At 41.6% G+C, this 16,021-nt stretch overlaps 1 protein-coding gene across 5 annotated transcripts in view; it reads right to left on the reverse strand.

Moving 5' to 3' along the window:
* LOC134669117 (tyrosine-protein phosphatase Lar) overlaps positions 1-16,021 on the reverse strand; it is a 680,297-nt gene that overhangs the window by 32,924 nt on the left and 631,352 nt on the right. For 3 of the 5 annotated variants that reach the window (XM_063526651.1, XM_063526653.1, XM_063526655.1), the window contains 5 exons: positions 15,517-15,642; positions 14,776-14,925; positions 9,269-9,402; positions 8,576-8,726; positions 6,844-6,867 (listed from right to left, as the gene is read on the reverse strand). In XM_063526651.1, the coding sequence (XP_063382721.1) occupies positions 6,844-6,867; positions 8,576-8,726; positions 9,269-9,402; positions 14,776-14,925; positions 15,517-15,642 (585 nt within the window). The remainder of the gene's footprint in view (positions 1-6,843; positions 6,868-8,575; positions 8,727-9,268; positions 9,403-14,775; positions 14,926-15,516; positions 15,643-16,021) is intronic. The other 2 variants (XM_063526652.1, XM_063526656.1) reach the window with 1 other exon arrangement.

Here is a 16,021-nt window from a genome sequence, read left to right on the forward strand (position 1 = left end):
AACGGTGACACTTTTGTTCAACAACTTTTAAAAATTATGAAGTATTTAGACTCCCTATTTTTCATACTAAATAAATATTATCTTCAATGGATGCCATCGCCATGCCATATCATTGTGATTGACATTGCTTGTCACGCCTTAAACATAACAAAATTCGCAATACATTGCGTCATAGAATAAACTTTAAAGTGTATTAAAAATCAAACCACAAGTTATTTTTAAAAGTCGCTGAACAAATGTTGATCAATATGAGGAGTACAGCCTACAGTTTAATTTTTTGCTCATGTTACAGGCCACACCCGGTATATGAGGTCTCTTCTCTAACGACTTTCATATTGTCACTGTGACAAGGTCGAAATGATACTGAAATTAAATTCCTTGGCCGTACCAAGATGCCGTTAAGGCATGATATGCTCAAAGCGGATTTATTTATGATATTTTCGATTACTTTTTTCTTGAGCAAAGTAGGTAACCAGTTAGTGGTAACAATATTAGTTACAGGGTTACTTAACGTTCACTGCATGGAAAACCGAATAAAACACAAAGGGACTTGGGCATATCTTATCTTAAGTATACTAATCTAGCCAACAAACCGTATCAAAATTGCTGAAAACATTCATCCATTATTTTTACTGTAAGAAGTAGTAGATGAATGCATATCCCAGATCTATGAAGTCCTAGTACTCTGCGTTTATAATATTTGTTGGCTAGAATATTAAAATAATATAAAAATGATACCCGTAAGCAATTACGAACAAAATACGCACAGTTCGATATGCGTTATCTGCAATAAAAAGTTCTGGGTCTAGAAATACAACACAACAATTTTCCGCGTTTGTACCTAATGTACCTACTAAATAAATAATATACTGAAATAGACACGAAACAGATACCATATTGTACTAGAAATGGGACCAAGTCCGAGGCCGGATTCGAACTGGCGCCTTCAGTATTCGCGGCTAACACCATAAGCTCTAGGCGGCACTTGTTCTAATTTCTTAAAAAAGTATACGTAATCTTGAAATAACACAAATAAAAATTTAAACATTAACATTGATTTGTTCCATTGTAGTAAAATAAAACATTCAATAGATAAAATAGCGATTTCCGAAACTAATATTTTATTAATATTTCATGTTTTAAGCAGTAGGTACACACGATTCATTTCATTATAGTTAGAATACGTCAATACTGACGTATGTCATAAAAATAACTTAAAATTGAACTGTTTCAGGCTTAAAAGCAATTAATTTACTTTCCATTTAGGAATAACAATGTTTTCAGAATATGTTACATTCATAACACTGATATAAACTTTCACGATTATTAAACATTATCAAACTGCACAACGGGATTTAATCGCGTATTTAAGTTTTAAGATTTACCTCCGACGTTTCGAGGACGGCGTTGTCCCCGTGGTCTCGGAGAAGACTGGCTCAAGTTGACATCAACATCTTCTAGCCGCGCGAGTTTTTCGAACTAGCCGCACTTGGTCTTGTTTATCAGTTGTTGTTGTTGTTGTTTATTTAAATACGCGATTAAGTCCCGTTGTGCAGTTTGATAATGTTACATTCATGTTGACTTTATAAAAATGGATGAATTTTTTTTAACTGATCACAAGTGATCTGGGTTGTTCCATTAATATTTATCGCATATAGCTGAAGGGATTAATAAATGTTATATAATTGTGAGCAAATTAACCAATAAAATCCAATTATTTATGATAATCCAATTAATTCCAATCACATTACGGTATTAGCATGAAATGATGTCAGTTCATAAGCGGTTTTCAAATTATTGCCACAAAATGTAATTAAATTTTTATTAAAATATGCGTATGTTTGCGTTTGCTATGAATGGTATAGCTTCAGGTAAGTAGGTATATGAAAATAAGAAAACGTTTCTAAGTATACTTATGTATTCCTACGTGTAACAAATATAATACCTATGTGTGTTATGTTACCCTAGTTACCCCATATGAGTACGAGAAGAGGAGAATAGTAACTCATAAAATAAATACTTAATATGAGACTCTTTAATCAATTTGTGTCTATCAAATATCATTACGAAATCTTCAGTGCAACATAAATTTATTAAAATTTTAATAATGTAGTCCTCTTAAATTACTATTAATAATTATTATTTAATTATTAGCTGGAAGAGATCCCTTATAGGGATAAGTTGTCCCTGGACCCGGGTATGTCCTTAAACTACGTCCAAACCAGCGGTGGTAGGTCCCGTAGGGGCCGCCTGGTTTGCTACCACCCTCCCGCCGGAGTCAGGCGCCAAGCAGCCTTGCTGCGTTTCGTCTATGAGCGGGAGTACCAGTGCCTTTGGGGGATGATTTGCTGTCAGTTGTGTTGCATAATGCCGGTTTTTGGATCCTTGAGTGACGTCGGGCCGAGCAGCTCTCGCTGGAGGGTAGCGGGATCCGAGGCACGGTCTTGCCGGTGGCCGACCGCAGGAAGTTGGGGGCCCAATTGTACGACAGCCACGTGCGAGAGGCTGCCCCGCCACCTAGCGAAAAATCCTGGAATAGCTCCACCGTGCCAGTTGGCGACTGGACGGGAGGACCCGGTGGGTTATTTCAGGGGGGCTCGGGCGTCCCCGCAGTCTCCAAGTGAGCTCCTCATTGTCCGGATTAGCTCAAGTGATCCAATCGGTAAACGCAACACCTCGACAGGCATTTTTTCACCCATCCCACACTCCACAAATATGAAAACAAAAAGAAAAAAGAATAGGGTTAAACACCGGCTGCACTTCCTCCCATTGAAAGTGCACCTCACCAACATCAGGGGGTTGCACTCAAATATCGATCCGGTCCACCACCATCTTGAAACCGAAAAACCGCACCTATTCTTTTTGACGGAGACGCAAATCAAAACCCCAGCGGACGCGTCGTACCTCAACTACCCAGGCTACTCACTGGAACATAAGTTCAGAGCACGTGCTGGGGTCTGTGTGTACGTCCGCGACGACATTTGCTGCAAGCGTCTTCGTTGCTTTGAGGCTGCCGGGTTTTCCACTTTGTGGATTATGGTCGACTCGGGCTCAGAGAAAACTCTGTATGCCTGTGTCTACCGATCGCACAGCGGAAACCAGGAGACAACTAGGCTCTTTGACCACCTTACTGAGATGGCAGATAAAGCCCAACAGCGGTACCCCGCGGCTCAACTCGTATTCCTTGGGGACTTTAACGCCCACCACGAGGAGTGGCTGTTCCCGTACAAGAATACTTGCCACGCTGGGAGGGAAGCGCGCAAATTTGCTGTATCCCTAAACCTTACCCAGCTGGTAAATGTTGCGACGCGGATACCGGATGTTACTGACCATACACCCAATTGCCTTGACCTTCTGCTGACAACTGATCCAGACAGGCACTCGGTTTCGGTCTCAGCTCCGCTAGGATCGTCCGATCACTGTCTGGTGAAATCCGTGTCGATCCACTCTCCTCCTGATCTCTGCCCTAGGGGCACGAGGAGAGTATGGCGATACGAGTCAGCGGACTGGGATGAGATGCGGCATTTCTTTGCGTCTTTCCCCTGGCAGCAGGTCTGTTTTTCTTCGGGTGACCCCTCGTGTTCTGCTGAGGCTGTTGCGGATGTGATTCGGCAGGGAATGGAATATTTCATTCCGTTCTCCGACCTATCGCTCGATCACAAGACCCGAGCATGGTACAATTCGGACTGTGCTCGAGCCGAGGCTCTTAAGCAGTCTGCATACCAGGCTTGGGTACTAGCCCGCGATACCAAAGCTGGAGCACAGAGGGTTCGCGCGAAGAAAAAAGCCTTTAACTCAGCTGCCAAGTCCTGCAAACGGGTGCTTCGAAAGGCTCGATTCGACCACGTCAGTCGAATAGGGGCCAAACTCGCCTCCTACCCTCCTGGTAGCAAGCGGTTCTGGTCCCTGTCGAAAGCGGTCGAATCCAACTTCTGCAGACCCACATTGCCACCTCTGCAGAAACCTGATGGGACACTGGCCCACTCCGCGACAGAGAAAGCTAACTTGTTTGCTTCTCTGTTTGCGAGCAATTCACGTCTAGATGCAGGCTCAAAACTTCCACCTACGCTACCTCATTGCAGTTCCTCTATGCAGAGAATTGCTATACATCAAAAAGAGGTACGCCGAGCTCTGCTGAATCTTGACGTGAATAAGGCCAATGGACCAGACGGTATACCTGCACGTGTACTAAAGCAGTGTGCGCCTGAGTTGTCTCCTGTACTGACACGCCTGTACCGCCTCTCTCTCCAAACAAGAACGGTGCCGAAATCCTGGAAGCTTGCAAACGTGCAGCCAGTACCCAAGAAGGGTAGTCGTGCTGATCCCTGCAATTACCGACCAATCGCCATTACCTCCATGCTCTGTAAAGTCATGGAAAGGGTACTTAACGGCAAACTGCTGGCATACCTCGAAGCAAATGATCTGCTCAGTGACCGTCAATATGGCTTTCGCCGAGGTCGGTCTACTGGGGATCTTTTAGCGTATGTCACGCACTGCTGCGGCGAGGCCATCGAGAGGAACGGTGAAGCGCTTGCTGTTTCACTGGACATCTCGAAGGCCTTTGACAGGGTTTGGCACGCAAGTCTCCTTAGCAAGCTTCCTGCTTACGGCATCCCTGCTGATTTTTGTAGCTGGCTATCTGAATTCTTGAGTGAACGGTCGATCAGAGTAGTTATTGATGGCTGCTCTTCGGACCTCATGGCCATTGACGCCGGTGTTCCTCAGGGGTCTGTTCTCTCCGCAACCCTTTTCCTGCTCCACATTAACGACATGCTGCAACCCAGCATTGTAGGTTATGCAGATGACAGTACGGTTGTTGAGAGATATTTGGCTAGTGCAAGGGACAGCAGGGAGGATATACGTTCACAGAGAGAGGCCATGGTTGAGCGAATGAACTTGACCCTTAGTCTCGTTTCCCAGTGGGGTGATGACAATCTGGTCACGTTCAATGCCTCCAAAACGCAGGCGTGTCTATTTTCCGCTAAACGGAGTCCATTCGACCTGACTCCTTCTTTCCGGGGTGCATCTGTACCTATTACCGACAGCCTGGAACTCCTCGGCATGGAGCTGAGTTCAGTCCTCGGCTTCGGCAGCTTCATTGAGTCTAAAGCACAAACTGCGGCCAGAAAGCTGGGCGTCCTAAATAAGGTGAGGCGATACTTCACACCTGGACAGCTTCTAACACTTTACAAAGCTCAAGTCCGGTCGTGTATGGAGTATTGCAGCCACCTGTGGGATGGCTCAGCTAAATACCAACTCGCCGCTTTGGACTCAGTGGAGCGCAGAGCCAGGAGGATGATTGGCGACAAGAAGCTAACGGCTAAGCTTCAAACTTTGGCCCATCGGCGGAAAGTCGCCAGCCTGTCGGTATTCTACAGGTTGCACTTCGGGGAGTGTGCTCAAGAGCTACACGAGCTCATTCCACCGTCCCCATTCTACCATCGGACTTTTAGACGCACGGCCGGTTTCCATCCTTACTTGGTAGATATTCCGCCAATTCGCACTAAGCGCTTTGCTTCTACTTTCCTTATGCGCACTGCCAAGGAATGGAATTCCTTGCCGGCGTCTATATTTCCGTGTTCTTATAACCCGGCAACCTTCAAATCAAGAGTGAACAGGCACCTTCTGGGCGAGCTCGCTCCATCGTAGGCCACGTCTACGCCTCGGCTAGTCTGTGGCCATGAGTAAACCCATGCATAATAAAAAAAAAAAAAAAAGTTCGCCTTTGTACTTCCATTACTGTAATTTATTTTTGTAAACCTGTGTTGTGTACAATAAAGTGATTACTACTACTAATAAGTTTCCCATTTTGTTAGCCACGCGAATTCTATTCAAAGCACAATACTCGTAAATACTTACTCGATTTAATTCACAGAGCTACTAGTTCCGGCATATTTCGCTCCTCATAACGATTATTACAAAAGTTACGCGGGTAAGAACTTGGGACTGTTTTAAGGTATCTCCGAAATCAACTCGCTGCTAAGTAATTTCGGCGGCGGCATTAATATGACAAAGTCCTTCGCAAGTCTTCCCAACAGACCCCTAATAATTAAAAGACCATTGTCGTAAAAGTAATAATACGCAAACAACGCAATATCAAATTAAGATGAGACAGGGATGCTGTCAATTATGAACAAAATTGAAATAAAAACACGACAATAACCCGGGGACACAATGCGGTGTAATCGCGCCACGGAAAAGGGGCGTCACTTAATGAAAAATCTCTTTCCGCTTGTAATACCCGGAAAGGACGAGACAATAAAAGTTTTTCGACCGCGGTGTAATATTAAAACGACATAATCTTGTACCCGATGCCCGCATAAACTTTTCCTTTATTACAAACGTAAAGAAACAAACTGCTTCAATTTTCGTATGACAACGTTTTTATTAGCATCTCATCAGAGTTCCATTATTGTTTTGCTCCGACAATCGAGACAACTCGAGTGGGAATTTAAAAAAAACTCAAATTTAATATTTAAGGACGATAAATTTGATATGATAGCTGCTTGACAGGGAGCAAGAAAATGTTCCATTATTTCTTTGTATCAAATGTTATTTCCTACAAAGAGGGGAGAATTTTATTATGAGATTATTTGAAAGCCATCCGACAAAGAGGTACTGTATTAAAAATAAAGAATACAATGAAATAGATGTTTGCAAAATGCGAGTAAAGAAGAATTTATCACAATTATAGAGAAACCCTGTTAGAATTATTACACCTTTGAAAATAATTAAATTAAATTACACCCTCATGCAAAATTATAGACGCCACGATAACGAATCATGCTATTAGATACCTTGGTTACATGTACATCATATAATTCGAGTTTCTTATATACTTACTGGCACCTCCATACAAGGAATCCACTGCAAGGATGCACGAAAAATATAGCATTAGTCAATAGAATATATAGTTATTATCATACATCACACAAACGGTGCAAAAACGGGGAAGGTGTGTAACGACCCTAAAATCGATAATAAAACTGTAATGGTGCATGAATAAATAACTAAAACAGGTCACGCACTAAGTCTACTGTCTACTTTAAATAAAAATAAATGTGCAAATGAAATAAATAAAAGTATTGTAAGGAAACCACTCGAAACCGAACTTACATGAAGCGGCGGCGATAGTCGTACGTCGCGTTATTGAGGGCATGAAATACGATCAAAACAATACCTTAAACTCAGCGCAAGAAAACAAAATATACATACTGCCTTACTTAATTCCAATGCAAATAAATACGGAATCGAAAGCTGATACTGTCGAAAAGAAACGAAACAAGCTAATGGATGACTGTGTATAAATCCATACGTTCGAAAATAAAAATTTCTTTGATAACGGTAATGATATGTCAATTTGAGAATATATTCGGAACTGTCCGTGCAACAGCTTTGATTTAGGTAAATAATACCACGTCTGTTAACTCAATTACCTGGAATAAAACACGGGTAATACTGGATAAAAACATTTTGACGTTTGTGGTAAATTGCGGTATTTCGGAGATTCGTACGTAAAATGAATAACAAACATTTCAAGTTTATAAATATGTTTGTAGTTGAATTTCTAGTATTTCGCTCGCAATATTCGCTAAATACCTACTATTATGTTTCTTCCATGTTTATCTAATGGACTAAGCAATGAAATGTAATATCTTTTTAAGAAAATTTAAAGCGTCTTCTAAACGTAATTTATATTTTTGTACAATAATCTTGGTCATGTTTAAATTTGCTTTTCAATTTAAGCAGACTTTACTTTGACTAAATCAAAGTTGAATCGAGCTCCCCTGAGTTGGCATGAACGTCTTGGTTACAAGAACACTTGGTTACAGCTTTCTTTTTGGGTTTCCCATACGTAATTACTTGTCAGCGGGATTCTCCAACACATACGATATATCGTCCTTGCATAAATAAATCTTGTACATATCTCGCATTGCTACTCAAAGTTAAAATGCTGTAACTCATCTGTATGCATCTCATACATAGTTACAACATTTTTCTTTTGATTGACAGAACAAGATATCTACGAGTTTTTTTCAAAGTAGTCACAATATAAGTATACGTAAGCATGTTTTTATGCGAGTTTTGACTAATATACTCGAATGCCTTCTCTGACAACTTTACATGTCAGAAAACATGAATCTCAATAGGTATCACAACCACCATAATATGGTTTTATATTATAAAACCACTGAGGGCCTTTTTCATACAAAAACTATTAAAATGTTGCATAACGGCGCGATTCGGGAAATGATTTAGAGGTTCACTAGATATGAAATAGTAAAGATATGTGACGTTCCGCGGCAAAAGGTACCTTATGGCGGCTGGCGCTTACGATATTATTAACGCTCCAATATTCAGCCGGGGCAATGGTACCTTTTGTCGTGGAACGTCACATATCTTTACTATTTCATATCTAGTGAATCTCTAATTCATTTCCCGAAACGCACCGCGAGTATCTAGTTTTTGAGATTATAGGAACTTTCAATATGAGTATAATAAAATTGTTTACCACCAGCGTCGTATAAAATAAAAACTTAATAAAAAAGGTGATATATGAAATATGTGCGCGTACCGGTTTCCCCCGTAGTGATGGTTGCCGGCGCTGACGGCGGCCCTCGTCCGATGTTGTTGACGGCGATCACGAACATCTCGTACTCGGTGTATGGGGACAGGTTAGTCACGGAGTAGTACTGGGTTATGACGCCGGAGATCTCGCTGAATGCCTGTCGATAGTTACAAATGTGAGTCAAACCGTAGATAGAGTCTGCGCGGAAAGAGTCGTGGAATGTATTGGGCCCCATTCATTCCACGACTCTTCTCTTTCCGCACAGACTCTAAACTTAAATAGATGTCATATACGAAAGCAAAAGCGACCGAGGTCTCAAGTGCCCAGGGCAACATCAAACCAGAGTCCTTTGCATTCGCGGCAGATGCCTAGACCGTTCTAATCAGGGCCGGATTAACCTTAAGTCAAAGTAGGCAACTGCCTAGGCTCTAATATGTATTGAATGACGTAGTTCGGTCTGCGGTCTTCCGTCCGCTGTACGACAAAGGCGCACTTTGGGACGCCCTTGAGAGAACGAGGGAACATTACACGTATTACAATAGAAGACCCAGAAGTCTGGTGCGTACCTCTTTCAACGTATCCCCCTTGCGGTACAGAGAGTACACCAGTGTCATGGGGTCGACGCCACATGGCGACTTGTTGGACGGGGTTTTGTAATCGGGGTTTTTCTTTTTTAATAGGAAAATATTTTTTTTATACCTGGTTAGCATATTTGGGTTTGTACTGGATGACGTAGTACTGCGGTTCTTCCGGGCCGCTGTAAGACCAGGCGAGACGCACGTTGGTGGCGGTGATTTCCGAGGCGCGCACGTCGGTGGGTGGACCCGGGAGCGCTGGGGAACATTACAAATTATTAATACTTAAAATTTCCTGATCAGTTAGAAAAATAAGATATAGATTTTCTTTTGAACAATGGATTTTCAATTAGAATAATAGGTCATACACATTTTATTGTATGCTTTAACATCGACGACTTTAACTTTAATAACGAGTTCACATCTTTCCTGTAGACATCAGAAAGTTAATCAAAACCTATGTACGAGTATATACTCGAGTCGTTAACTTTTTTGTATCGACCACAGAAATTACCTTTCTCTGAAACGTGTTTGACCCATTAGCAAATTAATCTATAAATGGACTTCAATCATTTAAACACAAATGGGACTGTCTTATAAATTACTTTCGTCCGACAAACTCTTTGAAAGAAACTTTCCCTGAACTCTTTTAAGCCAATTTAGGGACATTGTTTTATTTCGCCGCTCTGTAAATATGTCTTTTATCTCGGTTTCAAAGGACCGAGTAACTATTGAAGTGTATCGATGAGAAAGGGGTTTTATGACAATTCCATTCTTCATAACCGTTGTAATAATATTTTATTACTATAATATAAAAGCGCTGGTAGCCTAGCGGTAAGAGCGAGCGTCTTTCAATCCGGAGGTCGCGAGTTCGAACCCCGGCTTGTACCAATGAGTTTTCAGAACTTAGGTACGAGATAACGATAACATTTGATATTTACCAGTTGCTTTTCAGTGAAGGAAAACATCGTGAGGAAACCGGACTAATCCCAATAAAGGGCCTAGTTTACCCTCTGGGTTTGGTAGTCGCTTTCGTAAAAACTGGTGCCTACGACAATTCTTGGGATTAGTTGCCAAGCGGACCTCAGGCTCCTATGAGCCGTGGCAAAATGCCGGGACAACGTGAGGAAGAAGACTAATATAAATGCAATGTGATAAGTATCAATTTGGAAAAACACACTATTCTGCTCAATTGCTGGAAAGTTGCTTGCTATGTAGCCAAGAGAAGCAAGTTCCAAGCTTAGGTACATGAATTGTAGACAATATTTACGAAACGGCCGCAATCCGCAACGTATTTACCCTCCGCTCCTCAAATCCATTACAAAAGGGTATTTCCAAGACCAACTCAATCAAATTACATTCATAATTTCTTTGAGTAACTGTTGCAAATTTATGGTAATAACTCCTCTGAGGTACAAAGAGGGATTTAAGGGAATCAAATTGATAAATTGCGGCAAGTCGTCGACATTGATTATGAATTAGTGTTATAATTCATTAATTGAAAGGGTTGCGAGTGTCAGACTGATTAATGATTAATTATTGTTCGGCGAGAATTAATTTAATTCGGATTTCACGGTTAGTTGACTGCTGGCTGCGGTTTGTTTACAATTTGTTTGATTAGACGCAAACTCTACAGGCTACGATTGTAGGTACTTATATAATGTATAACGCTTTACGGTACTTCAATAAAGGAGACAGACAAGACGAGGACTTTTTGAAGTTCCGTAGCCAAAATAGCAAGAAACCGGGCAAGTGCGAGTCGACGGAGGATTCCGTACCATAATGCAAAATCCGGCAAAAAAAAAAAAACGGTCACCCATCCAAGTACTGACCCCGCCCGACGTTGCTTAACTTCGGTCAAAAATCACTTTTGTTGTATGGGAGCCTCACTTAAATCTTTATTTTATTGTTTTTATATATTTGTTGTTATAGCGGCAACAGAAATACACCATCTGTGAGAATTTCAACTATCTAGCTATCACGGTTCGTGAGATACAGCCTGGTGACAGACGGACGGACGGACGGACGGACGGACAGCGGAGTCTTAGTAATAGGGTCCCGTTTTACCCTTTGGGTAAGGAACCCTAAAAAGCATACACGTTAATAGGGTTAGGCCAAGATTCTGCAACGATTTTGACAGCACAGACTTGCAAGTGTTATTTATACTTCATAGTTTCATAGAAGTTTGACGTTTAAAATAACCCTTGCACAGTCTGGGCTATCAAAATAGTTGCATTTTTGTCTAACTCTACCAACTAAACATCGAACAAAAGTGAATAGAAGAAAAACAAACTCAATGTTAATTAAGTTGTAGAAAGCACTTTTCAACTAATTTAAATATGTTTTGATGTTAAACCTAAGTTTTTAATTAGAGTCTGAATTTTAAATAAAGACACAGTTGCTAATTAGATTTTGTGAATTTATATTAGTATAATTTAGCTGCGCAGAATTTAATCCGAATTACTTTTCAAACTTTTGGACTTTATCATGTCAAAAATACCTAAGAAAGGTAAATAGGTATGTACGCAATGAAAAGAGATTTCGGTGAAAAACCTAGATAATTTTTTCATAATTTAAAGTTTACGAGAACAATCAATAATGCGTTTCATTTGCGTTTGTAAGGTCGTCGTGTATTGCAAAAAACCGGGCAAGTGCGAGTCTGACTCGCGCACGAAGGGTTCCGTACCATAAAGCAAAAAAACAAAAAAAACAAAAAAAGCAAAAAAAAAACGGTCACCCATCCAAGTACTGACCCCTCCCGACGTTGCTTAACTTTGGTCAAAAATCACGTTTGTTGTATGGGAGCCCCATTTAAATCTTTATTTTATTCTGTTTTTAGTATTTGTTGTTATAGCGGCAACAGAAATACATCATCTGTGAAAATTTCAACTGTCTAGCTATCACGGTTCGTGAGATACAGCCTGGTGACAGACGGACGGACGGACGGACGGACGGACGGACAGCGAAGTCTTAGTAATAGGGTCCCGTTTTACCCTTGGGTACGGAACCCTAAAAATGGTCAATGTCAAAATACAGTTAGCTGAAATAGAGGCTTACACTAAAACGTTCTAATAGCTCAACTGATATACATAACACTTAGACTATGTCACTCATCTTGACGCCGACCACATTCGGCCTCGCACGACGGCAAGTTCTAATCTACTTACGATGCACTTTGATTTCGGTGCGGCTGTTGAGGCCGACATATTTTCAAGATCGGGGTAAAGTTTGCGGTAGCATGTTCTCCAAAACATTTATATTGCATTTTGACTTAAGCGGCCTTCTCGATAACTCCGAGAACGCTGGCGGCCTCGCATTGTGGTTGGCGGACTCCCTGATGTTTTCCAGCTTCAGGTTGTTGAGGCCGACATATTTTCAAGTTTGGAGTAAAGTCTATGATAGCATATTTTCTAAAAATGCTTACATTGCACTTTGACTTCTGCGGTCTTCTCGATGACTCTGAGGACGGTGACGGCCTCGCATTGTGGTTGGCGGACTCCCTGATGTTTTCAAGATTATAGTAAATCAGTGGCGTAGCTAGAGGATATGGCGCCAGGGGCAGACACCAAATTTGCGCCCCCCCCCCCCCCCAAACGAAATAAAGTAACGATACGAAGGGTTATTTTTTTGCTTATTAAGTTATTAAAGTTTACTTTTAATTTAGACAAGTACAGTGTACCTATGATTTTCACCCGACTACGGCAACGCAAAAGGAGGGTTATGATTTTGACCAGTATGTTTGTGGGTTGTGGGTATGTATGTATGTATGTTCATTTGTTCCCTCATAACTTCTAAAGTACGCATTATTTAGTATATCGGTGGCTAACAAGATTACGACCCACCTGATGGTAAGCGGTCACCGCATCCTATGGACGTCTACACTCCAAGGATGTTACATGCGCGTTGCCGTATAAAACTTATAAACTTCTTTTTTGGAGATCTCCTTAAACTTAAAGGTTCAATATCGCTTGTGAGTTTGGGATCGTAGACGATTCATAGGTACAGCGCGCCTTTGGACTGATTTGAAGGGTCCAAGGTGGCATCCAGGTGCTCCTGTCCAAAGGTGAAAGCAGTACTCAATATATGAGATCAGTCTACCCGAGTGTTTTTGTCAAGCTTAGATGTTGCCCTTACCTAAATAAATAAAAAATACAAGTGATTTCAAGGACTTTTGGTTATTTTAGAAACTGCTAGACCCTAAGTTTTTTAAAAGGTCAAGAAAGTGATACTTAATAGTCATAGTTTGTCAGAGACGCCGGTCAAAGGAACTGAGGTAGAAAGCTTCCAAATTAGTAATTCATTAAAATAATCCTTAATTTGTTATTTTCTACTATTATTTTATGGGGTCACTTCCCCATCGCTATTCGTGTTATCAGTGCAAATAGTACAAATACCACGAACAATAAAATTATTAGAAGGCATATTAGCAACGCAAAGCTTCACCCCGGAATTTCTTAACAAAAGTTAAAAGTCTCGAAAACTACGAAAAATCGGCTAACATACTCGTACATGGGGTATATTCTGATAACCACGACGAGGATTCTTAAAAAACTTTTTGGGCGTCAAGGTTTGGACCAGCCTGTATACCTACAGGGTGGCTAAAAAATAACTGCATTTCCGTTGCCAGGGCGGTTTTGGGATTATACTGAGCAACTTTTACTAATGAGTCCAAACCCTAAGTCGCGAAAAAAAATTTGGCTGTTTCCTACATTTTGGTTGGTCCATTTTCTATGGGAGGGTAAACTTTTTTTTCGCGATTTCGGGGTTGGTCCCGTAGTAAAAGTTACTCAGTATAATCCCAAAACCTCCCTTGCAACGGGAATGTAGTTATTTTTTAGCCATCCCTGTATAAGTACGTCGTCCGCATATCGAAGAATGTCGTCGATAGACAACATGTCACAGATATGCAGCAGCACCTATTGGAGCAGCCGGCCTAGCCAAGGTTACAATCGCTATCGCTTCGACAACGAAAAACATAATGTCTCTCTATCACTCTTCCTTATTAGTGTGACAGTGACAGTTGCGTTTCGATCGCTACAGAGCGGAAGCGATTGGCATCTTGGCTACGCGGCCAGGTTCCGTCTACTACGGCTCATATGCGTCTGCCGGACAAAGGGCTAGCGATCCATTTGCATAGGTAGTCTCTTGGACAGTCCATAAGATGGTAACTTCGACAGGAGACCCCTATCGGAAAAGACGCGCTAACACGGGACACAACTCAACGCTCGCCTTATAACTAAAACGAAAGCATAGCAACTCCCGCCGAATATCCCTCTGCTTGATAGAAGTTTCTGGCATAGAGTATTCGCACTGCCGAATGGTGGGCAGTAGGGCGGTACCGTCGTCTTTCAAGGTCGAGTTCGAGGCAAAAAGAGTACCTTAAAGATCGGCTTTCTCTTTTGCGCTGTGGACCAGAATACCATCCGCATTTCACACTTCACAGTGGTGGTAATGGTGGTAAATACGACTAACAAAAGTTTCCCTGCTGCCTTTTGGCAAGGCGGAGTGGTAGTCTTTTGCCCATTTTGGCGCCCCCCCTTGGACGGCGCCCGGGGCACGTGCCCCCTCCAACCCCCCCCCTAGTTACGCCACTTAAGTAAATTATGGCATGTTCTAATATAAAATACTTACATTGCACTTTGACTTCAGCAGTCTTCTCGATGACTCCGAGGACGCTGGCGGCCTCGCACGTGTAGTTAGCGGACTCCCTAATGTTCTCCAGCTTCAGGTTGTTGAGGCCGAGTGGCGGGTTGTCTTCGGGTGTTAGCCATTTCGTTAGACCTGTCAATGTGAAATTATTGTTTTTATCATTTATAACTTAATTACGCAATTTAAGATACATTTACGAAATTAATTTATATTTTCGTATTTCAAAATGTATGATTATTTAATTCATGTAAAGATGGGCCATGGGCCACTTAAAGATACGATAAAACAATATGATAATCTCTTTTGTTCGCTGGTGTTTTTTTCTCTTTTTCACATGTTAACCACGATGAATCTCGGTAACCCTGGAAAGCAGGCAAAAAAAAAACATTGGATGGATTCAAAGTAAACCGTTTTTGCATAAACACGACCAAATCATGTTGGAGACATAACAATTTTTGGCAGCACTAGCAGTTACGATAATACTCGTATCTAAGTCCGCTGTTCTCTTTTTTTTTATTATTATGAATGGGCTTACTCATGGCCACAGACTAGCCGAGGCGTAGACGTGGCCTACGATGGAGCGAGCTCGCCCAGAAGGTGCCTGTTCACTCTTGATTTGAAGGTTGCCGGGTTATAGACGCCGGCAAGGAATTCCATTCCTTGGCAGTGCGCATAAGGAAAGTAGAAGCATTGTCATGTTCGTAACATTTTTTTTTCACTAACCTTTCCTCCATTTGACGGTGGGCATGGGAGAGCCGAAGGCCACGCACTTGAGCGTGACATTGCCCCCGAGCATAACTTCGGTGCGCGGCGGCGGCGGGATTGAAAACTGTGGCGCTACTCTTCTTACTGTGGACAAAACAATGAGGTTTCTTAGATTAGATTATAATCATTTTCGATGTAAGCTTTTAGAGCTGAGTGTACTTTAAACACAGACAAATCCTTTTCTTAACCTTTCGTAATTGTTGGTCAAAAATCGTGAGTTCAAACCTCGGTCGTGCCTAATAAAGTAGAAAAAAATTGGTATCGACAAAAAAAAAACTAAATATTCGGTCAGGATCCCTATCATACACAGACGTGTGGTTGAAGAAGATTTTAACGGGCGATATCGCTGTTTCATGGCCATTTTTGACTTCACACGTGTAAGGTTTAATTATTTTGATGTAAACACAATACATCATGATCATCATCTATTTGTATACCTACACAGTGGACAGTAAAAACTTTC

This window comes from Cydia fagiglandana, chromosome 11 (genome assembly GCF_963556715.1).
Source record: "Cydia fagiglandana chromosome 11, ilCydFagi1.1, whole genome shotgun sequence".
Classification (NCBI taxonomy): Eukaryota; Metazoa; Arthropoda; class Insecta; order Lepidoptera; family Tortricidae; genus Cydia; species Cydia fagiglandana.